General features: G+C 40.9%; 1 protein-coding gene across 1 annotated transcript in view; it reads right to left on the bottom strand.

Moving 5' to 3' along the window:
• FNDC3B (fibronectin type III domain containing 3B) overlaps nucleotides 1–23,524 on the bottom strand; it is a 179,371-nt gene that overhangs the window by 49,469 nt on the left and 106,378 nt on the right. Inside the window, exons 11-20 of the mRNA XM_009333580.1 lie at nucleotides 15,548–15,672; nucleotides 12,765–12,939; nucleotides 12,069–12,155; nucleotides 8,856–8,994; nucleotides 8,220–8,291; nucleotides 7,575–7,693; nucleotides 6,627–6,732; nucleotides 4,759–4,931; nucleotides 2,423–2,536; nucleotides 144–293 (exon numbers count right to left, since the gene is read on the bottom strand). Coding sequence (XP_009331855.1) covers nucleotides 144–293; nucleotides 2,423–2,536; nucleotides 4,759–4,931; nucleotides 6,627–6,732; nucleotides 7,575–7,693; nucleotides 8,220–8,291; nucleotides 8,856–8,994; nucleotides 12,069–12,155; nucleotides 12,765–12,939; nucleotides 15,548–15,672 — 1,260 coding nt within the window. The remainder of the gene's footprint in view (nucleotides 1–143; nucleotides 294–2,422; nucleotides 2,537–4,758; nucleotides 4,932–6,626; nucleotides 6,733–7,574; nucleotides 7,694–8,219; nucleotides 8,292–8,855; nucleotides 8,995–12,068; nucleotides 12,156–12,764; nucleotides 12,940–15,547; nucleotides 15,673–23,524) is intronic.

Genomic DNA, 23,524 nt, shown 5'->3' with positions numbered 1-23,524 from the left:
TTATTTAAAATAAACGTACATTCCTTCTGACTTACAGAGCACATAACTTCATAGTGGCTATTGATAAAAATAAAAACACAGTGGAAGGAAACTCTGTTTACTTCTTAGATTGCGATGCATGCAAAACCTCGTAACTTCCATACCTGTAGCCTACAGCAGTAATGCGCCGCCGCTGACAATTCACTTATTTCAAAACAGGTATCTGTGCCACTATATGCAAGTTGTAGAGATTCCCCATCTTCTCCCCACTCTAATCTGTATTCAGAGATGTCAGCGCCAGAACATTCAGGACTCTGCAACACAAATATTTATGTGATTCAATTCACAAATGAGCACTTCAGATCTCTGTGTTTCACTGGGTAAGGAATAAAGTACATGGAAAAAAACCCCAACCCTTATTTTCAAATTAATACACCGTTACTGCTGCAAATGGAAATGCGCTGAATTAGCGTTCCCTAATAGGTTGCTGAAACAGGCCAATTCTGCACAAAAATTACCTGATAGAAATTCAGAGAAATGAGAAAGTGTATGCAGCTACTTTGCTTTTCATCAGGACACTCAGGAATAAATTGTCTCTTCACTGGCTTGGCAGAAGCACAACCATGGAGAACACAAAAAAGCATCAATCTAGCCTAGTCTAGTCGAGTGATCAAAACACAGCTCTAGAAGATCTAGCCTTCAAGCCTGAAGTAGTTACTCACGTTACACTCCTCAACAAGCGAGGAGCTCGTCTGAGGTTTTCAGTGAAAGTCACCCATCAAGCTAATGGTCCCAGTATGGGACACAGGAGTGTGGACCTGGGTACGTTAACATCCATAAAAAGACTTCTATGGGATCCAGTAATCCCTTTATCATCCTTAAGTCTAGAGTAACACAGAATAAATACCACGATTTGCTGGAAATAAGCTAGTGCAGGCATAACGGCATGGTTCCCAAACCAAAATATTTTTACCTGAACTACCTCAAGCTATACTGTGTGGACTGAAGCGGCTCGGTGAATTGCTGCTCTACGTGCCGAAGTGTGGTCTAGGATATAGCAAAGACTTTGTGATTACGGCATGCAAGGTCTAATTTCCAGTAAAAGGATCCAGAGCATCTCTGCGCGCCACAGTGGCCACCCTGCACATGCACATGGGCTTCTCTAGCTCTGCCTCTGAGCATTCAGCTAGTTTAGTAGGAGCACTCAGAACTGCTAAGCCAGTGTTTTAAAACAATGTGTGAAAAAGGCATAGTAGGCACCACGGTGTGCTCTCTAGCCAGACAAGAAAACTCCACAGTCCTTTGCTGTTTTTCCTTCATATTCATATCAGCCAAAAAAGATAAGACTCTTTAAGAAAAGATAACCATTGCAAACCACAGTACTTCTTCCACAGCTTCATTTTTAGCTAGAATAAACAAATATATCCAGCATATAAATACAGAGGCTACCAGAAACACTGCTGCATTCGCTCATCGTTGGGGAGAGCAAATGCCTGTCCATACACTCATTTAAAAGGTAACATTGAAAAGCTTCAGTGTGACTTCTAGCTTAGCGTCACAAAATGTTTCAAGAAATATTAACAAATACCCCCAAACCCCACCAAATGCACCTGTTTCATTATAAGATTAAACTCAGATTACTTTTATATCTAGATATGTTATTAGCACAGCACAATCAATTTCTTTGAGCATCTCGTGAACATCAATAACGTCTTTCTCAACAAGGGCATACTTTTGTGGAGGGACCTGACACATGCAGGGCTGGAATGGCTGCTAGGTTTTCAAAGAAAGTCGGTGGCAGAATTACAGCCCCACTGCTCCATATCACAACTTTATTTATGACAACATCCTGTCCTTTCTGCCTTAATTACATAACAATTCTTTTTTTAATGACACCAATCAACCCTTCAGCATTTCAGCTAAGACTTATTTTAAGAGTCCAGTGTCTAAGATCCTGGAGAATGGAGAAGAAATGCACACAAAGTAAAATAAAAGTAAATATTTGGGAAAGAGACAAACAATTTTTGAGGAAAAAACCTACATCATAAGCATTTGTGCAGAATTAATTTCATATCAGAGACTCCAGCTTCAGCCAAAATCAAATATTTGCCTTCACAATTCCACCCCAGGACACTCTGACACGCTAAAAGCCTGCAAAGAGCACTTCTACCCGACCAGCGCTCTATCATCAGACGCCAGCGTAGGAGGTCTCGCGTCTGAACCCTGGTTCGGATGACTCATGATCAACTTCATGCAATTCTTTAAAGAGAAAAGTAGAGATGATGATTTTCTACATAGAAGAGCTTCTGCATACAGTTTTCTTGCACAAAAAAAAAGGTTCCAAACCAGTGGACAGCTCTCAAGCTAGCTTTCAAGTTTTGCAGTGACCATATTAGTTTGGATAAGCAAGATGGAAATTAAACAATCAGGGCACATGACTTACCTCCCAGCTTACAAGTACACGTGTGTCAGACAGAAAGGAGAGGGAAGGTGCTCTGCACTGGCCAGGCGGTCCTGCTGCCGTGGTGACTTCTGTAGGTTCCGAATATGGCCCGTACTAGAGGGGAACAAGGTGTCTGTACGTTAATATATAGACATACACCCATCTCACATTCCTCAAAGGCTTTTCAAGAACAGCACACAAACTTTTTCGATGCAGTAAACCTTCTCAAAGATAGACCGGGCTTCCAACACTCGGCATCAAATATCAGAGTTCAGTACAAGACCACGTAAATTATTGCAAAGTTAAAATGTGAGGTAAGCTCAGGTACGAGCAGACAGCACGTACACCCTCCAGTGTGGTGGTGAGTGCCTGTGAAAGCATAAGCCACCTCCAATTTACCCAAGAGTGAGAATGTGCACTCAGCAACAGAGTAACTGAGGAACAGTTTGTGTCCCTCTACCTTACCTTAAAGTAATGTGTTCACGTCTGTGCCGTAGCCTGGCTTAACTGGCTTCTTGTGGATATAAGGAGGAGCACAGCAACAGTAAAGCACATACTGGAGTCCAAATCCATCTTCTTTTATATAAAATGTCTGCCACGTTAATTATAAAAGGATAGCATGTGATGGAGCCCAGCCTGGGTGTCTAACGGCAGCGTTCAACATGCAGGGGCATGTTGCACACACACTGTGTATGGCTTAGCTCCACAGGCAGCTAAGTCAGCTGCTCAAACAACTTTTGAGCCCTTAGCAGGAGAATAATTTAAATGCATATTAGCAAAAGAAAAGGCAAATTTCAAGAGTCTAAAAAACTGGCTTCAGCCAACAGTGCGAAGACAGGAGAGAGAGAACGGAGGAAATAGCCTTTCTGAGGCCACTTGAGTGGGATAATGAAGTTTGTTCAGTACATCCCCAAGCTAATTAGAAATCATTCTCCAGAACAAAAGAACTTTGCTGGAAGCAATTAGAGGAAAAACACTGATACCTACTTATTTGGGAATGCTATACTAGCAAGTATGAAAAAAAAATGAGCCACTACAAAGGCTGAACAACACTGAAATTACGAACCCCAGAAAACCTCTCAACAGACACGTGTCAGTATCTGTGCTATGGAGAAAGGCTAACACTGATCGCTTTGTTTGAATTACAAAGAATGCACACTTCCAAAAAATCTCATTTATTGCCTTCTGCTGTTTTCTTTACCTAATAGGAGGAAGAAAGGTGTTTGCTTCTGGTAAAGAACACCACCCCCACCCCCACCCATTTTGCATCTGGTAAACCCCAACCAATCCAAAACCAGCCCCCTCATTTAACAAAAGAGGGGACTAGAAATGCTTTGCAACTTTAAAAACTGTTTTTCCAAAAAAAAAAAAAAAGAAAGGGGGGGGGGGGGAAGTCAAGGTATCGTACATCCAAAAGGAGGAAAAAAAAAAGTCCTGGCTTTTGTATTCACTCAATTGTTTTCATTCCAGCAAACAAATCCAATCTCTCCATGTGTATTTAATTCATTTTTCACAAAAATAAAATAGTGGATATTTTTAAGACAGAACAGTTTAAGAGTCTTGCATATTTTTCTAATACCTAAGTTAAGTTTTAGCAGAACTTCTCCCTGTAAGTGGATAACTTCAAATCTTTATGTTATGTTCATCATCAAGATTTCCTGGGAACAAACACATCAATATACATGTACTGTTGCTGGGACTGCCTTTATAAAAAAAAAAAGTTGGAAAGATGCTCTCACAAAGGCAAGCAGAACCAACCCAAACCTCATTGAATCAACAAGATCTTGCAACAGATCTCCGTGGACATCGGGTAGAATTTATGATGTATTTGGAAAGGCACATCTTCCAAGGAAATCATATAACAAAAAAATCATCAAATCTATAAAGCATGTATGTTTTTCAAATTAAAATGAAAAAATCATTAAGAATGCAAGCTTTCCTCAAAATATATCAATACCTGAGTGAAATTTCAGTAATTGTTTTTACACAGTTAAGATTTAAAAGAAAAAAAAAAAGGAATGCAGTGGAAGGGGAATAAACAGATTCTTCCTTGTAAGCAGATATGACTGCAGGGATTTTGCACGTTTTGGTCCAGCTGATTTTGACCAGTCAAATCATATTAGTACCTGAAATCTCCTTTTAAAGGACTAGCAGATTCAAAACTGCAGCTCTTCCTCAAAAGTTCCTTTAAGCATTTCTCACTTTATTTTCTTTTGCCCATCTCCCCTTCACCTTTCTGATCACCAGTTCAATCACTTTCCAGAACCACCCATCTCAGGCATAGTAACACCTCCAGTGGGAAAAAGCCAAAGCACGCTCCGGCACGCTGCACGTACCCCACCATCATTCAGAGCTCTCACTCTGAACCGATATGTTGCTCCAGGAAGAAGGTTGCTGACGGTGCACTCCAGATCAGGCCCATGATACACTTCAGAAACAACTTCTTCGGGTTCTGTCATTTCTACACTGTACTCTGAAACGGGACAGCCACTTTCTGACAGAGGGACATCTAGAAAAAAATCATAGAATTCATTAATAACATAAGGACATATGCCAGGAAGATTAATTTTTTACTTCCCATACCACAGAAATACACACACACACACACAAAGTCAACAATGATTTTCCTCTTCGATAGATGCCTTACCTGCAGTATCTCATCCATGTACATGATCAAAATTTTTAAAGCAAATGAATAAAATTACTCTTAGCCTTAAACATTCGCCAGGTCAGATCATCACATGCAAGAGCAGCAACCCCCCCAAGGCAATGATCTGTCACCCTGGGAAGCTGTGTTTGATGCCAGGAGGTGCCCAGCTAATTTTTAAAGCAGAACACAGTAGCTACCATCCTCTTCTGAGGATGCAAAAAAGCTACTCTGCTTCTTTCCCCCAATATCAAAGGTGGTGGTGTGTGCAAAAAAAATTGGTTGGTGAGGCAGGTGAAAAGTTATAGAAAGCTGCACGAAGAATGGGACTAGCGCTGAATACACCCTTTCTGGGACAGAGAGAAATTAGGAGGCACATAGTGGCTGTCTGACCCAATCTTGGCTGTTGGCTATGGCTGGACACAGGCTGAGGTGGGTCATGTACACTCCAAAACGACTACTTACACACGGGATTTCTGGCAAAGCCTTATTAACGCCCAAGAAAAGTATGAACAACTGCCATCCTCGAACTTTATTAGTCACACTGCTAACATGAGATTCTAAGTATCTGTACAATGATCTAAACCCTGCGCTTCACTTGGAATAACAGGTTTTTGGGAAATGGAGTTTGTTTTCTGTGCTTGTATCTGTTCTGTTGTGGGCACCTTTTTTGCCATGAAAACAACATATCTGATAATATTTGCATGTTATATTACAAGCCAGTACCACAGAATCAACCTGCCTGGGGTTCTGAAAAGCAGTGCTCCACCATAAGGGGTACGGTCTTCCAGGAAACAACATGGTATCTTGGATGCACAGGTGAATTTTTATACTGGTGTTGAGATATATTTGTCAGTTAGAAATGGTACTGCTCTAGAATTTAGCTTAACGAACGACACCACAAAGACTCCTGGATGCTGCAAGATTATCACAGTAAAGCAAAAAATCTGTTGGATACTGGCATGTACCTTGTATTCTGAAAAATGTGCATTTTTTGACAGTTTAGTGTCATGTCCATGGTCCAAGTCCTTTACAAAATTACACGTGTCCAATGGATTGTGTGTGTTATACTGTGGATCAGGGTTTAAATGCCACCCAAAATCCTCAATATGTTCTAACTCAAATTTCTGAGAGAAGTCCTATATTTGAAGTAGCAAAATGCTTCTGCTAAGTCAATATTGCAAAGGAATAAAAAAGATCTTGAATCACATGGTATTTTTGCAATAGAAGGACAGATATTCTAATATAGCTGATACTTTATCATCCTAACATAGAGACAGGTCCTAACTAAAACAAAAATGGGAGCACAGTATCAGGCCTAAAGGACAGCTGGAGGACAGCTAAGTTCAGAAAACCAATATAGAGCCACAGCAGTCGATGAGAAGTTGCACTTCGGACTTGCACAGACTTCACTGGACTTTGCTTTGTATTTCCAAGTGAACAGAATACACTGCAACTTTTCACAAGGTCTAGCAACAGAAATAAAAGCTAAGGTAAGTTCAGCAACTAACCATCAAGATCAAAGCTATTCCACAGTGAGATGCTCTAACAGCTTACCCCATTGTAACTGTACTTCTTTGTGCTTCGGCTTCCCCAAAACTCTTGGTGGCCGGCAGTGACCTGGTGCAACACTTAGCGTACGGACAGGTAAACTTTCAGAACACTGGAAGAGAACAGGAGCTGAAGTTAGCTCTCCGGTACAATTACTGCCTACAAAGTTAGGCATGATTAGAAAGTGGCATAAGGAATTGTTTTGTACAACAACCACTTAATAGAAATTTATATAAACAATAAAGGATAGGAGATGCTATCAAGCATGTTACTTACAAATGCAATTAATAGAGTTCTTTCATTAGCATACTCAAAACTGTAGCACAGGAAACTTTGATGGCTAATGTTGTGGGGTTCTTTATTTTAATTTTCCTTGTTTTTAAAAGAATATCAAGGCCTAAAGTACTCAATTATTGGGGAAAAAAATCAAAGCAGGAGGAATATAAGTGTAGGTACTGAAATGATTTTAAACCAAAGAATGGAGTGACAGGAATCAGTGGCTGGAAAATGGAACCCCAAAATTTAAAGAACAATTCAGCCACATGAAAGGTAATTAATTGCTACAACAAACTACCCCTACTGCATCTCCACTCACCACCTTTGGTCAGTACAGGCTCATGTACATGAGAGTCTGTGGTCTTTCTCAAGCAAGTGGCCATATCAGACAAACACGATGGTCTTTCCTAGTGTAAGTATAAACACCTGCAGATTGGTTTTGAGGAAACCAGATCTCACTAAATTGCAATTTGCCTGAAAAAACCCATCAGGTACACATAGAAGTCTTCTAAAATTCAGCAACTTGCAACATAAGATTAACTGCAATCAGTGTAGCTTCACTGTGCTACAGGAAAAATATTCACCTTCTTTTTAAAGCAGAAATCTTTTTACCAAAAATAGCAGATAAATCTCTGAGAAATATAAAACCAATAGCCCTTATTGTTAAATAATACTTACCTGACTGTGTCCACCAGTGCTGATACAGCATGCCCGGAGTTTGTACAAAGTGCCTGGTTTCAAGTGAGTACAGGTATATTCTGTAGCCGATCCACTATATGCCACTTCCCATTGATTTGCTAAAAAATGAGATATATCCAAGTTTAGAGAAGTATAATGCAAGAAGTTTATTAGTGTCTAGGAGGAAAGAAAATCCTTTATGTGGTCTTCCACAAATGAAATATTTCAGGAAAGTCATTAGTAGTAATATTACTATGAATATTATTCCCACTTAAAGACATACATATACATAGACACATATACAAATATATCTATACTTACAAATATAAATATTTCTAAAATATATTAAAAATAGCAAATCAAACAGTAACAAATCAAACAGTTCAGCCCTATAACCTATAAATTCCACCAGTTTTAGAGAAAAAGAGCATATTTTAAAAAGAAACACAACAAAAACTCCCCCAAACCCAACCCAAACTCTCCCAGGAACCCTGCAAGTTTTAAGGCCGCAAGTATGTAACTCAGTTTCAATTGTATCTGCAGCATTAGTACATTAGTGATAATAACAATAATAGCCCAAAGGGTCAGTAATTCTTTATAGTAGCCATAATGGATTGAAATGGAGAAGACTTGTTTCAAGTTTACCTTCCGGACTTCCTTGAGAAATCTCTAATAGATACTTCAGGATTTCCGAACCACCATTATCCTGTGGAGGATCTGAAAAAATAAGGCAAGCTGTTAGTAAATCAAGATTAGGAGTGAAATCTAACAAAAAAGATTACAGAACTTGTTTCTGATTCTGCTCCTTCTCTTCTACAAACTCCCCCACACTAACTACACCAAGGAATTTATAGCAGAAGTGGGTAGCAGACGTTAGTTTTCAGCATGAGTCAGAGTAAGGTGGCTGGAAAACGATGCTACGAACAAAATGTACGGAAAAAGCAGTGAAAGAGATGCAGCATGGACGCTTGCCCCATCGATAAAGGAAGCAGCTGGAATGATGCTGCAATGGGACATGAAATAGAAGGTGAAAAGCCTGAAGATGCTCTTGAGTGCAAGTTAATCAATAAAAACAAGCAACATTTTTGATTCTGAAAACATGAGAGCCTCTAAACATCTTTTAAAGTATTAAAAAAATTAAGTTGTCAAGCTCTCCTAACACATTCAACTTTGGACTGAGAAGCAGCATGAAAAACCTAAGTTTAATACATATTTACATAGTTTTATTTGAATTTATTATGGCCAAAAAAAGCTCTACTATGACAAACTGAACTGGCTTACCCCACTTCACACTAAAGCCGTGAGAAGTTATTGGCCCCTTAATAACGGGTCTGGTTGGAGGTCCTGGCCTGTCTGGGCTTGTTGTACAGACCAACACTTCGCTGGGAGAACTCTTTCCTTCCACGTTAGAAGCAAACAGCTGAAATAAAACCACAACAAGTTTACCATTGTTTACGGTAACTGCTTTTCTGGGAGTTGTGCATGAGACTGCTTTTAGTAATTGCACAAATATCATTAAACTGGAAAGTATGTCACACCCCAACAAAGTGTGTCGGATTCCAATAACAGATATTAGATTGTCACGTTGTTTCTTTACAAACCACATTGATTTTTCCCTTCCCTCCACTAGCAATAGATCATGACATGTTTAAGATAAGAGCACTGCTGTTTTTCCCTTTAAAAAAAAGTCACATGGCAACTTGCAGTTATTTACTCATAAAAGATGAAAACGATGACAATAGCTATGCTATTTTTGTTTTGGAGATATTTCAAACTGCTATTTAAAACAAATTAATTCAGAGTATCAGTAATCACACAATTAAAAGCTTAAGTAGCATGACACGCAAACAAGAAACGCGTAGTCTACAGCCACTGAAACGAGCAGGATGCGCACAAAGAAAACTTTCTCAGCCAAATCCTTCATCTCTACTCAAGAACACCTTCTGCTGACTTAAGGGAGAAGGTTGCTAAGCTAAGAAAAGACATGAGGACCTGGCCAGGAGACTGAGCAGATCAGGATCGTACAAGAAACCCCAAATGGTCCAATGTTTTGTGGCTGCTGAGAGCTATATTAGCTCATGCTAGTCTCTGGGACAGAGATCTGCTGCCAAGAAAGTGAGTAATAAAATATGTATTATAATTGCTAATTGTAAATATAAGCTAGCAGGAACCTTTCCACTTGGGAAGCTCTGTTATTCTCAGGAGTAGTCATTTGTATCATCTCTAACACAGGCATCTGAGGAAAATAATTTGCAATTTTTAAGACCGAAAAAGTAATTGAGGTTCTCTAGCCCCTATGCTAGTTTTAAACAAGTCATTAAAGCCACTATCAACTCCTGTGTATCATCTTTTGGTTCTTTTCTGACTGTTCTCCAATTTAAGACATCTTGCTATGAACACCAGATACACGAGCTAGACAAATATCCCAGTAACAGCTGTAGGGAATCAGTGTGAGCTACAAATGTAATGCAACATTTATCCATTTCCCCTATGTATGCAGCTAAAGATTGCACTAGCCTGGCAAGAACTGAAAATTCATATTGAATTGATTGTTCAAGCAGGATCTTCAACACTTTTTCAGAGCAACAGCCTCCCCAACCTAGAGTCCTCCACCCTCTTAGTAGGAATAAAAATAAAAATTTGTTTGTTTCCAGGTCACTGATAAAATTATGAAATAGTATACACAGCACCGCTTTCTGTGGAACCTCACTAGAAACAGTCATTGGTGATTCCCTTCCATGCCGACACGTCAAACACTTCAGAGAATTAAATTTCTGCACCTTGTTGTGTTGTGTTTGGTATCATTTGCCCTTCTGTGCTAAACCCTCACTCAGTACTGAACAAATGCCTTTACAAGGGTGTATCACACTACTATTATCACTTTAATTAACCAACCTTTATTTCATCAAAAATGTTAGCAGGATGCCTCCTCTGTAAGCACACATTGTCTGGCATGAATTAAATTTCCCCCTTAATTCTTTATTATTAAGGGAGTTCCCCAAAGAACCATATTTTGCCCAGGTTCAGACAAGCCTAGAACTTGCCAGATAGCCCCCATCGTGAATTTTACAACACTGCTGTGATCCTAGGGTGTCTGTGTTTGGTTTTGTTTGTTTGTTTTGTTTTATAGTTTTGGGGATCCCTTCCCAAGTTCCGTAGCTAATTAATGCTGGTCTGCATGCAACAAGGGAACGTCTCAGTGCTGAGATCAGAGTCGTGCTTGTAGCTAGTGACACGAGGCTACAAGTTTGCTCTGATATCAACCCAATTTTGTAAAATTCATGTTTAATTTGAAAGCAGGGCTGCAGAGAAGCACTAACCGTCCTCTTCCCTCAGACAGCCACAGCAGCTTTTACAGTGCTAAACTAAAAGGCATCATCTCTGAGCAACACCGCAAAAACTTTCCGACTCTTTGGGTAGTTCTTCATGCAACTTCACAAGGTCTTCTGTCCCACAAAGCAATATATGCAAAGTTGTTTTTAAGGATTTAAATGAGTCTTTGGGTAAAGGTTTTTTTTGTTGCTCCTGAATATACTAAGACCTACAAGAAGCCAAATGTTTCTGAATCAATACAAACCTATGCCATCCTTCTCTCCCTGCACTGTTTACAAATGACACAAGCCACTTCCAGACACCGTTTCTGTTTGGCAACGTGGGAGCACGGCGGACGCTGGCTTTAGAGACAGCTCCTCGCCATCTCCGGAGGGACGGCAGCGCTCGGGATGGTGTGGCCGAACGCCATCTTGTGGAGCTGCGCTCGGCTCCCGGCTTCGCAGCCGCCTCCATGGCAGACAGCCCTGCCATGGGGACAGACAGCCGCACCGCAGCCCGTCTGGTAAAAACCACACCGTCTTCTCCTCGATAGCAGCACCCGGCACTTGTGTTGTGCTTGATGGCTTCAGTAACAGCGAGGCAGATGACTGAATTTTGTGTTTGCAAAAAGACTTCAGAGCATCTCTCCTGGGGGGTCTGTATTTAGGAGCACCCACAGAGCAGGAGATACCAACACTTGCTAAAAGACCAGCTCCAAAACCAGCCACATGTACGTATGAGACGGAAAAGCTTGAATTTCTGCATGTCAGGGGAAAACAGGCCCCTGAGCTGGGGAAGGAAGCTGTGCTTGCTGGGCTCTTTACAGTGTTTTCTCCATTGTGTAGAAGTGAGATTGGTTTTGTGACCACGGATCAGGTTTTTGGGGAGCCATGCAGCTGACTGCAACAACTACCTCAGGCCCTGAGCCACACTTCTACAAGATCATACCTGACAGTACACAGTACCAAGAACCATGCCTGTTTCAAAAAGGCTGAGCAATGAGCATTTTCTGTAGTAAAAGTAAAAATATAAATTTGGTTTAATCTATTAGGTCTTAGTGTAAGATAAATTTGTATTTGATAGCTCAATTTTGCAGGTAGTACACTAAAGGGTTCCTACAGTGCCTGGAAAAAAACCCAACAGAGAAAATACTATGCAATGACAAGAGGAAAAAGATTTTACCCTGAATTTATACTGCGTGCTTCTTCTGAGATTCTTCACAGTACAGGCTTGCTCCTCTCCAGTGTACTTTGGGTGAAACACACTATCCTAGAAAAAAAAAAACCACACACACAAACAAATTCCCGTAACTGAGGAGTCTGAGGAAGTGCTCTCTGTATTATAGTCTGTAGCTAGAACACATTATAGCAAAGGAGCTTTATGGTCAAGTGTTTTTTGTTGTTGTTATTATTATTATTACTACTACTTTTAAGCTGCAAGGCCACAATAATTTTCCTTCTAGAAGGATGGTGCAACTGACTTGAATAATATAATTTTCTTGTAAAATAAGCACAAAAACAATCATGACAGTTTAACACGTTACAGAAACAGAAGTGACAGATGACAGAACGCAAGCACACCACACAGCGGTGAGAAGGACATGGCAGACTGAACTGGTTAAGGACAAGCTGCCCTATACCTTACAGACTCCTGTGAAGCTTTGTAAAGTAATCATGGATGACAGTACAGATTTTTAGCTAAGGATTCATAATTCTGCTGTGGAGCAGAACAAATCACACAGCTTCGTCCTGCCAAGTACCCAGTACTCCTAAAAGACCCTCCAAAGCAGCAATCCACAACCTTCTCAGGGATCTTGAATTAATAAATGAAAACTCAATCTAAGTGACGCAGTGTACTTTATAGTAACACGGTACTTACATTATCTTCTTCCTGAATTTCCAGGGTGTAGGAAATCACTTCCTCTGGTGTACATCCTTCTACTTTATTCCACTGCAATGCGATCCACGTAACACCAGCTCGAACAAGCCTTGGTGCAGAAGGGGTCTGAGGAATATTACCTGCAGTGTAGCATACCACCTCCTGGCTGTACCCACTGCACAGAGACAGAGAAGGAGAGAGAGGAATATTAAAAAAACAAAACAAAACTAAACTAAAAAAACCCAAACCTCAGTGTATTTAGAGAAATATGTCACATTTTCAAAAAATCTAGACAATATTAAAATTGCCCAGGCAGAAAAGATGAGCAACCAGTTAGGAAACGCCAGAACTAAGAATAGAAAAAAATGCAGGATTATATGTGTTCTCATAGTAATTTTGACAGCTCTCATCACAATAATAATGGAAAAAATAATATTTGATTGCCTAAATGAATTAACTGTGAAACAGAGGAAAATTTCATTTAACAAAGGGGAACTAAAACATAGGAAATAAAGCCCCAAGTGTTCAGCTGTTAGATGTTGAACTTGAGATGCAGTTTCCACCTTATACAAATGCGGAATACAACTTCTATTTAAGCTACACTTCTGAAAGCCGAGTGCTTCAGCAAATCTAGTCCCACTGTTTCAGACACGGCCCTCCAAAGCAAGCAGGGGAAATTTATCTAGTCATGACCATGCATGCTCAGCATCACATAGGAGCTGTCTGGTGCAGGCACAGATAGCTTCCAACCCTCCAGGCTGGCTCTACTCCTTTCCGACTTTCACTGCCCAAACTTCTTTGCATTTTAAGCTGAGCATAAAGTTGCTCTTTTGCACAGCTCAGGTTGCAAACAGAGAGAACATCTGCGGCAGACGAGACGCGTGCTCCCATCTTGTCTAAATCCTAGCACACAAGGCCTTGAAACATAATAGGCAGTTGTGTCAAGCAAGTATAGGAAGAGTTCTCTTCAGACTCCATGCAGAATATATTATGTACAATGACAATTTGAGAACAAAGTTTGAAATGGACAGATTTTGGTGAATTTTCAGGAGGACAGCATCACAACTTTCAACTGAAGGCAACATTCTTGCCATTTTCAAATCTGTTTCCAAAGTACAAACGTATTTTGTTCCTTAAAGTCATCGCATGAATTTAATACATAGAAAAAGCCACATGTCCTTTTTCTGAGTCTTCTTTCTCAAAAATAACATGTTTGTTGAAATATTCTTATAGTTTAAAAAAATCCACCTATAACTAACACCCGAACAAGACAAAAATCATCTTAAATGATAAGTCCACAAGCATTACAACTAACCAAAACCATCTCACGACACGAAGTGTTAGATGACATTATCATGTCATAACTTTGAGTGCTCTCTATAAAAATGAGCCATGTGCTGTTGGTGCTTATCTCGTAGATTAACACAGAGCAGCAGCTGACCATAAATACAGATCTTAGTTCACTCCCTCCTCAATAGCCTGAGGGAAAAAAAGAGAGAGAAGAACAAAAAAGAAAAAGGGGGGGTGGGGTGGTGATGCATGCCCTAAGATATTTTAAAAATCTGGAATCTGGCAAAGAAAAGAGATGCCAAAACTGGGAACTTTGCACAAAACTGGCAGTCCGCTTCCAGTTACACTCAGCAGCTCCAGCTCAAGCCTCTCTCTCTCGCTCTCCAGATCAAGTATTATTTCAATAGGGAGGGAAGTAATCTTGCAAGAAGTTGGCAAAAGGGACTCCGTGCACACATGAACAGTCCCAGTGCACCTCAGAGGTAAAACACAGGAACATGAATAAAGAAACTTTTTAAAGCTATATATTACGAAGAGGTTTGTGTTTTGGAAGAAAGAACAATACAGGAATCTCCCTCAGCAAAACACATTGTTATATACCACTAGTGTTTCTTTTTCTGTTCTTGTAATAATGATTAGATCCTGTTTAGCTAAGAAGGACAATAAAGGAGTATACATAGAGCACTGGATGTTTAGCTTCTTCACAGCTAAACTTTTCCTGGCCTACTTTCCTTCTGTGAGTACAGGAGCGCACAGCCCCTGCAGCACGATGTCTCTTTGGGCACACTCTGGTCCTCAGCTGCGTAACATTTTAGCCCAGTGCTCCCTAGCAGCTCCCGGAGGATTGCAGTAAGTCTGATTTCTCACCATCTTCATTTGAGCGCATCTGTTCATGTGCAAAGAAAAGCAGAACCTGAAACCCATCTTGCAGGACCCTTGGGTATGCCTGTCCTCTCTCGGTCCTGGCTCTCTCACCCTTTTTTCCCACCCCATCAGCCAGCCCTGCCAGTCCTGCGGAAGAAGGAAGGGACTATACTGCTGAAAAAAGACAGAAGGGCTTTGCTTCAAACCAGAAAAATAAATATATCAAGATTCCTTTCAAAATCTGTAACTCAACTTCCTCTTGCTTGTTTTTCTTGGTTCACAGAGGTCCGTAGTGGGAATTTTACATAACAGATGTATTCTGTTTGTATGAGGAACAGACCACAAAACACCATTTAACACCTCAAAAGGAGCCTATCTTCTTAGGCTAACCTCATCATGCTGAAGGTACGCGGCAATTCCCTGGGAGGTGAATGATACCGCCAGGGAAGGTGCGACTTACTCTAAAGCATTAATAATAGAACAAATGTCAGATATTTAACTCAAAACTATAAAGAGAAAAAACAAACAAACAAAAATCCCCCCAGAAATTCCTCTTTACGCTGTCATTGATAGTTAAACTTTTCAACTACCACTTTTTCTCAAGAAAGCGTGTACCTTGGGTAACTTACCTAGTACCGATGTCATTCTGAGCTGCTAATCGGAAGGTGTAACCCAAAGCCGGACAAAGCTTAGTCAACTTGCAATGCTTCTGGCTTCCAAAGTAACATTCTCTGAAAACACTGTTCCTTTTTCCCTAGAAAGAGAGAAATCTGTAATCGGATAGCTATGAAACAAAACCACACAGTTCTTATTTTAAAAAGAGTTGTTAAATGATATTAGAATTAGATGCTTTCATACAGGCACTGTGCAAAGAAAGCTGTGTAAGCCACTGACAGCATTGCTATGCTACCTAAAATAATATAGATCAACACAGTCAGTCTGCTGTCAGATTCCTCCTCTTTTCAGATTCTTATCTTCATGAGATTTATCTACAGCTTCTGTCATCCTACTTGAAGTGCAATTTATCCTACTCATTAACCAAAAATCATGCAAGTTAAGGGTGAAATTAATCTCTGAACCGACCCGGTCACAGGAGCACAGGAAAGCTGCAACCAACATTTCTTGCAAGCACTATCCTCTGTGCCTCAAATCCCACGCAAGCCCTTCCTGGTCCTTCAGAAGCACTCTATCCCACAAGAGGGCTCTCGCTCCCCACGGTCCAGCCCACGGCCAACCCCAGCGACTGCTGCCCGAGAGGGACAAGCCCGGGTGCAACCCTCTGCTCAGCCCCATGCCCTCAAGGGCAAAACAGATTTACTCATCACGGAGGAGTATTTAACGCGCTAGGTTCTGTACCCATCCCACTGCTCAGAGCACACAGCACGTGATGAGCAAAGAGGATTTGTTGGAAAGCACGAAACTTTGTTAAGAAACTTGGATGCCAGAGGTATGGTTTATGGGAGCTTCACATCAACGTGACCTGGAGCAATGACGAGCCCTGACAAAGCCAAGATGGGGCAGCAGCGAGAGAGGGTACCGAGACATGTCTAGCTCCCAAGTCCTTCCTCAGGTACACTAAGTACAAACCAGCACAGCCGAGGACAGGGACATTCAGAAGTTCTCTCCCTCCCTGCCATGTTTAAAACAAAACAAAAACCTTTTCAATCCAACCTGACTTGGTATGCCCTATGGCAGAAACAAAGCTGAGATTTTTGCAGGACAGAGACCCCAAGACAACAAAGAGTAACTGGTCTCATCCTATGCCACACGTGGGAAATGGTCAATTTGAAATCTTTCAGGAGAAAGGGCACAGATTGCTCAACTCTACATAAATAGTATCTACCTGATCTGAAGCAGTTTAAAGGAGTTTTAATTTCAATACTTGAATGCAAAATTAATGGACAATTACATGACAAAGTACCCAAAAGCACACCAGAAGAGAAACCTAGCAAAGCACACCCAAGGGCTCAAACTGGTGCACAGGAGATAGTTATGCCCATCTCTGCAACTTCTGACTTAAGAGCTCTGCTATGCCATTTACTATTTTTTACACCTGTCTCTACAGTTTCTAATTATTATTTTATTTTGGTAAAATTAACATCTGCCCATAGACAAGACTACTTATTTCACCTGATATACACCCAGCTTGACAGAAGACTCAATGTTTCTACACCTAAGCAGACTATCAGGAAAATTATATATGTAGGTGTCCTTCACAGCAGCCAACAGCCTCACCTGCTCTGTCCTCCCACACGCTGTTCTTCCTCCACACTCAATACATCACTTCATCATTAACGATCTCAAAAATGTCCAAGCGGGACATACATTTTTCACTGGCCCATTATCCAGCCCCTATCGATTTCCACTTCTTTTCACTCGGATTGCAACACAGAAGGAAGAACTCCATAAAATATTTGTACTACGTCTCCAAAACATGATTATCAAGCTAGAAACAATCATGCAGACCTCCAGCACAGCACAACAATTTGGAGGCACTGAAGGGACATTTAGCACACTGGCAAACAGCCATAACTTTTATTTATACAGTGTGATCCTACACTTGTTCTAGAACTTGGTTTTATACACAATCTTCTTCAACTTCACCCACCTGCTCCAGCTGTAACATCACTGTATGGCTGAAGTAAATTAAGGGGTGGAATTGGAAGAGGATCATGAATCCTAAAGCAAAAGTCTTTTGTAAATGAGAAAACTTTTTTAGATCTAAAATCCCTAGATATAGAGTTATATAAAACTCCTTTTGGACAAAAATAATTGACACCATACTTCCCAGCTCAGCAATAACATATTTAAAATTCAGACTATACAAATCCTAATTATCAATCCTATGTTTTAGTAAAATATCCATTCATCAGTACAGGACTACTAAGAACAGATTTCCCCCCCCCCCGCAAACTCTCTTTTATAGGTTCAGATGCATTAAATTATTTTTTCCCTAACTCTTTAAAACCATCCTGACTTCAATATTTGTAAAGCATTTGAAAACATTTAATTTTTTTGTTTTCTGCTGAAGAATGTGTTTTTTTGATCGTTTTCCTACGTTTTTTCTCCAAGAGAACGAAGCGACCAAATGCTAAGCATGTGGTTGATAAACAGATGAACAGCGATGGCTGGCTAAAAAGGAATGGAAAACCCCACCTGCAGCACAATGCCTGAACTGAGAGCAACGGACCAAGGAAACTCCAATTTGTCAAACCGGTGGGTTAAAACTTTGCAAAGATTGCCAAACATTTACATTATCTTCAACTTTGTAACAGTACAAATTCTGATATTGTATATATTTTTCTTCTAGAACTGGTATTGTACATTCCCGACTTGCTCAGAGACCAACTGGTATTCAAATTACTCAAACTGGCTGGTATTTCGGATTCTGTTGGCACTAATTGGAGAGGCTGGCCGATATTTCTAATTATCCTGGCATTAATAGCTTGGAAATAGTCTCTCCGCTCCTTCCCTCCCAAGATTTATGAAAGCACTAATGCTGGCATAATTATAGACAGGAACAACTGGCAGGCTGGTACTGGCTGCCACCCAAGAGTCTTACAGCTTTCCCAGAATCCTTCTCCTATTCTTTGTACACTCGGCATCCGAGTTTTAATCCTTTAAATAATGTTTCGTAAGTTGCTTAAAATATACTGTATGATTTCCGTAAGTATTTCTAATCCACAAATTTCAGAGGGAGAGCAGACACTGTCTGACTTCTTCACTAGCCTGGGTTTCTCCAGCCTGCGTTCCCTATTCTTCATGAGGACAACCCATACTGTGATGATCATCAGGGCCTGCCTGAGGAAACAAGAACAATCGAGCTCCACAAATCCGTTAGAATTTGCACAATATTATAACACAGCATTTTAACATTAGCTCTTAATTGCTGTTATTTCAGCTATATTTCAGCTTATTTACCTGCTATTTCAGCTATATTTCAAGCTACACTTAAAACAGGGTGCTTAAGTTTCTCTTGGAGATTGTGTTTATTGAGACAAGGGTTTTGAGATTTTAAATGGGTTTTGTTGACCGCATTCCCTGCAGCAGACATAGTAAATAAACACAAAAGGAGGAATGGGCCAGTGCAGGTACAGTGGATACAGAAATGGAGCACAGTCCTTCACAAGATCTCACTGAAAAAGTCTGAATAAAAGCTGCCAGCATCAGATCTGCAACCGGGAGGCAAGATGGCTATCTGCTGCAGGCCATGCCAGCATTAGCTTCTGTGTTTCGTTCATATTGGCAATAAAAAGCAACAGACTGATATTCAATCTGACACAAAGCTGTGGAGCAAACTGTCAACAATTACTGTAACACACCCTAATATCCCTGCAAAGCATTTATTGTGCAAGCTCTTATACAAGTAACTGAATTTTCTACATAGACAAACATTTAGAAGACAGAACAGGACCTATGAAACACCCCTGAAATATACACAAAACCCAATTTTATCCAAGACTCTCCTCTTGCATGTCTCACAGGAACGGCATAGCCACAGAACAGACCGAGAAGACAGGCAGGTGAACAAACACAAGCCCAAGCATGAGTGTGGAGCTCTGTGTATCTGAATTCTGGTGGATCATCACTGAGATGCATGGCCCAGACTATCAAGCTAGTATAAATGAGCACATCTCACTAGCCTTGAGAAGTTTAAAACTTTGTGGCAGAACAAAATTATTTCCATTTATCTATATATAAACTTAATTATTAACTATCCATCACCAAATCGTTAAATAGTGTGGTATTGTATCTTTCTCTCTCAAGCAAATTAAAATGAGATGCTTACTGGATGAGAATTAAAGCTGCTTTTGAGTTACATACAAAAGAGCAACACACACTGCATAAAAGGGATGTCCTTGTCTCTGGCTCAGGAACAGCCCTCCACTTTCCCATAGAGAATAAGTAGGATACTCTATCCATATGCACAAGGGAAACATTTATTTACTACCACTTAATCACAGAATGATCATTTTACATCTAATTAGTAACAAAGGCCTGATTCTTTCATCAGTGCCAGCGGCATTCTTCAATGCAGTTACAGTTTACTGATTTTGATGAATGCTGGCATGAGGAGAAAGCATCACCTCCTTTACAGTGATGTTTTCTGTTTGGTACATTTTTAGCACTATTTTTTCCAATTAGCCTTTTGCTTACCCTGAATAATCAATCCTGGCACAAAGTCATCAACTGACTAGTTCAGGTTTGTAAGTTCAAAGGGTTCAGGTTTGTAAAGTTCACAGAAAAAGAGCCAGAAGGTGAAGTTTCCCTTAATTACTAATTTTAACTGATTTTACTGCCAGACTACTATTGCCAATCCCAGGCACCTGAGGTGCAGGCATGTTCAGATCCTACTGAATTTCAAAATACCTGAGAAGAGGGGCTGATCCTAACTCCTCTGAAGTCAATGGAAACTTTGCTAGTGTACATCCAATGTAACCGAGTGATAATTCACTGAACTGATCTTTTACTCTGCTGTTAAAGAATGGAGATCGTCCTCCATAGTTCTTCAGGCATTTTAAGCTAAAACAGTTTATTAGCAAGGCATTACAACTATAATTCAAAGATCCACGTCAGTACTGAGAAAGTATTTGTGTTTTCTAACTAACATGTAACACCAGTCACATGACAAACCATTTAATCCAAATTGGGAGGGGAAAAAGGTGGCATAGCAGGAATAGCTTTGCCTTTTGACTACTCTGTCTTCCAGAGTCTGCAGGTCAGGAAAAACCCCAAAGCTCAGAACTAAACTGAAGAAGTAGCAGCTGGGTAGGACTGGCACAGTGACATAGTAAGCAGTATAAGCTTCTTTTCATCAGAGTAGGTCAGAATACAACACACCTAATTCCAATGAAGAAACAAAAGCAACTCATTTGTGTTTCATCTATAGCTCATCTAATGAGGCGAGAGAAGGTTTTTAAAGTATATATGAGAAAAGACAGCTAAACCAGAGAATGGGAACAGTACTGCATCTATTCTCAGCAAGATACAGTAAAATTAAAAAAAAAAAAAACCAAAACCAAAACCAAACCCAACCTGCCTCAAACACCTTTCTCCAGTCCCTCGAGAGACCCTCCAGAGAAGCAGGGAACCTGCAGTAGGTATGTGGGGTGGCACGGGGCTTGTCGAGGAGCGCTGCACCCAGGGTCCCAGGCAGACACCCCCCCCTGCCCCCCCAGCTGGTATTGTAGCACCTCAGCCCCGCAGGACTCCCTGGCAGCAGCCAGGAAGAGATGAGATGCTGTCTTCTTGCTACAATTTACAACCTCACCTAATCCTAGGGCTGTAAAATGTGCCGCTTCTGCTGTCGTTTTACCGCAACAATTTATTTTTTGCATATACAAGTGATGCCACCTACACTTCTGGCTGCATTTTAGATGCTATAAATTATGCCTCTGCCCTGTAAAAACAGAACTAGTTGAGATACTGTTGAGCATCGGACACACTCCAAGATCTGAACTGCCACAGCGAGAGACAACCTGTTACCCTCCGTGCGGGAGCGCGAAGGGGCTGCTGGAGCTCCTCCCTTGGTGGGAGTGGGTAGCACAGCTCGAGCTGGGGGAACACGCCAGCGTGCCTGGGATACAGCCGGACGCGCTCTCCCGACCACCTCCACTACTCCCCATGTCTCCCGCACCTGATGCCAGTTTTGTTTCCGTAGTCTGAGGCTGCAGCCTTTCCGCGCCAGTTTTCCAGGATCTGCATGTCGCTTGTGTTGCGAGGGCTTTCCACGGCTCACTCGCACACTATCCTTCCCTAGGAAGGGACTCAACTCCTCAAGGCAGACTGCCATTTTAGGGTGTTTTTCTAATGTTATTATCGGATAGATTTCTTGTTCTCCACTCATGCAAAGCCCTCTCTGCTTTGCAGCCACAATTTAATTTCCTTCTGATCGCTGATTTTCCTGTGTTTATATTTTATTCTGTGCCCTGTAGCTAATGAATGTTGCTCTAGCTGAGATCTGGCAGAGCGTTCGCTGTTGCCTGGCAAGCGTTCTCCTCTTCCCTGACGTATTTATTTCTTGGTTTCACTGAGACACAGTGTGGCATTGTAATAAAGTTAGTGCTTTTGCTTACGTGGAGTTTACACAACCAAGTGCGAGGGTACAGGGCATTGCAAGTGAATTCTCTTTTGTACTTGGGTGCCGTAACTCTGGTAGCTAACGGCACCCTATGTCAGAGGCACAACTTGCAATGGCACATGAAAAAGTGAGTGCAACAGCTTGCCAAGCTCACCGTCGCAGGTAGATGAGGCTCCTGGAGATGCAGGCACAGCCAGCCTGCATCTTCAGACTTTTCCTTTAATAAGCCTTAATAGCAAGTTTTAATTCAGCAACTCAAAATTGCATTTCTGTCTCACATCAGAGGAAAAAATTTTTCAGAGAAGCTACACCTGTGGCATTAACGGTCTTACAACCAGACAACTACATTTCAGTCAGGAGTCTTGTCAAACCATTGGAGATGTACCAAATTAATTTGTGGAGGGCCATTATTCTTTCATCTTTGCTGGCTAACTATCCACTGGGATCTCAGATTTCAGGATTATTACTGAGAAAACAAGGTAATTAAAATAGATCGACTAAGAGAATCAGGATGCCTTCATTTTTCCCCATTGGTACATGAGCTAGCCTGAACCAAACTACTTTTGCCCTGTGAAAAACAGACATCATAACAATTCTTTCTGAAGACAAAACTCTAGGTATATACTCAGTATTAAAGGGTTTAGAGGACAAAAGCATTTTAGAATTGCCTTACGTATATCCAAAATTATGACTAGGCTCCATGTGGACAAAATTAACATCAAAAGTATTTGCACTGTATTAATGGTCTGTTGTTGGTCTTTCTTCTGACAAGACCTTCTATTGCTTCCCTTCCCTTTGCACGCTGGAAACATTCATGTTTCCACTGCTTCAGTGCTCGGTGCTGTTACGTTCCCATGGCTCCAAGTTATTTGAAGCCTTGCAAGAGTTCACAACTGCACAGTCAAGGTGTCACAGAAGGTGTAATGGGATCATCCTGGCCCACACTTTTTGAGAAATGTCTTTTTAATCTCCTTTCCCAGACCTCACACTCTGCTTTTTTCTTCTTCACTGACAACCTTTCCCCTTCCATTATGCGGAGAGGGACAGCAAGCCATTCTGAAATTATTGTTTAATTTTAATTCAGTCCAGTGGGTTTCTCATCATGTAGACCCCGCTTGCTGTGATACTGCATACAATAAATGTTTGCACAGTGAGTGGTTCCAAATGTCCAACATGTAGCAGAATGATCTGGGAACATTACTAGTGAAATGATGGAAATCTATTCGTAACAGAATATTACCTTTAGAATATTATTTTTAGACTACTAAAAACCTCAAGGGATGTTTCTCAGACTGTACAACTAAACACCCCTTCACACTCTTCATTTCCTGACTCATCACTTTCTCTTTCTTTACATGTTGCCCAAGCCTTTTCTGTCACCCAATACATATTTTTTCTTCAAAGATGATATTCACTGACTCGTGGTTTCTGCACAAATATGGCTTGCACAATGGAAAGGAGGCAGAAAGGAATTAGGAGATGGAGGGAGGACTTACAACCAGAGCCCACCTCCAGCAAATACCCC

This window comes from Pygoscelis adeliae, unplaced genomic scaffold (genome assembly GCF_000699105.1).
Source record: "Pygoscelis adeliae isolate BGI_AS28 unplaced genomic scaffold, ASM69910v1 Scaffold220, whole genome shotgun sequence".
NCBI classification, from domain to species: Eukaryota; Metazoa; Chordata; class Aves; order Sphenisciformes; family Spheniscidae; genus Pygoscelis; species Pygoscelis adeliae.
This window is presented reverse-complemented; position numbering and strand designations above follow the sequence as displayed.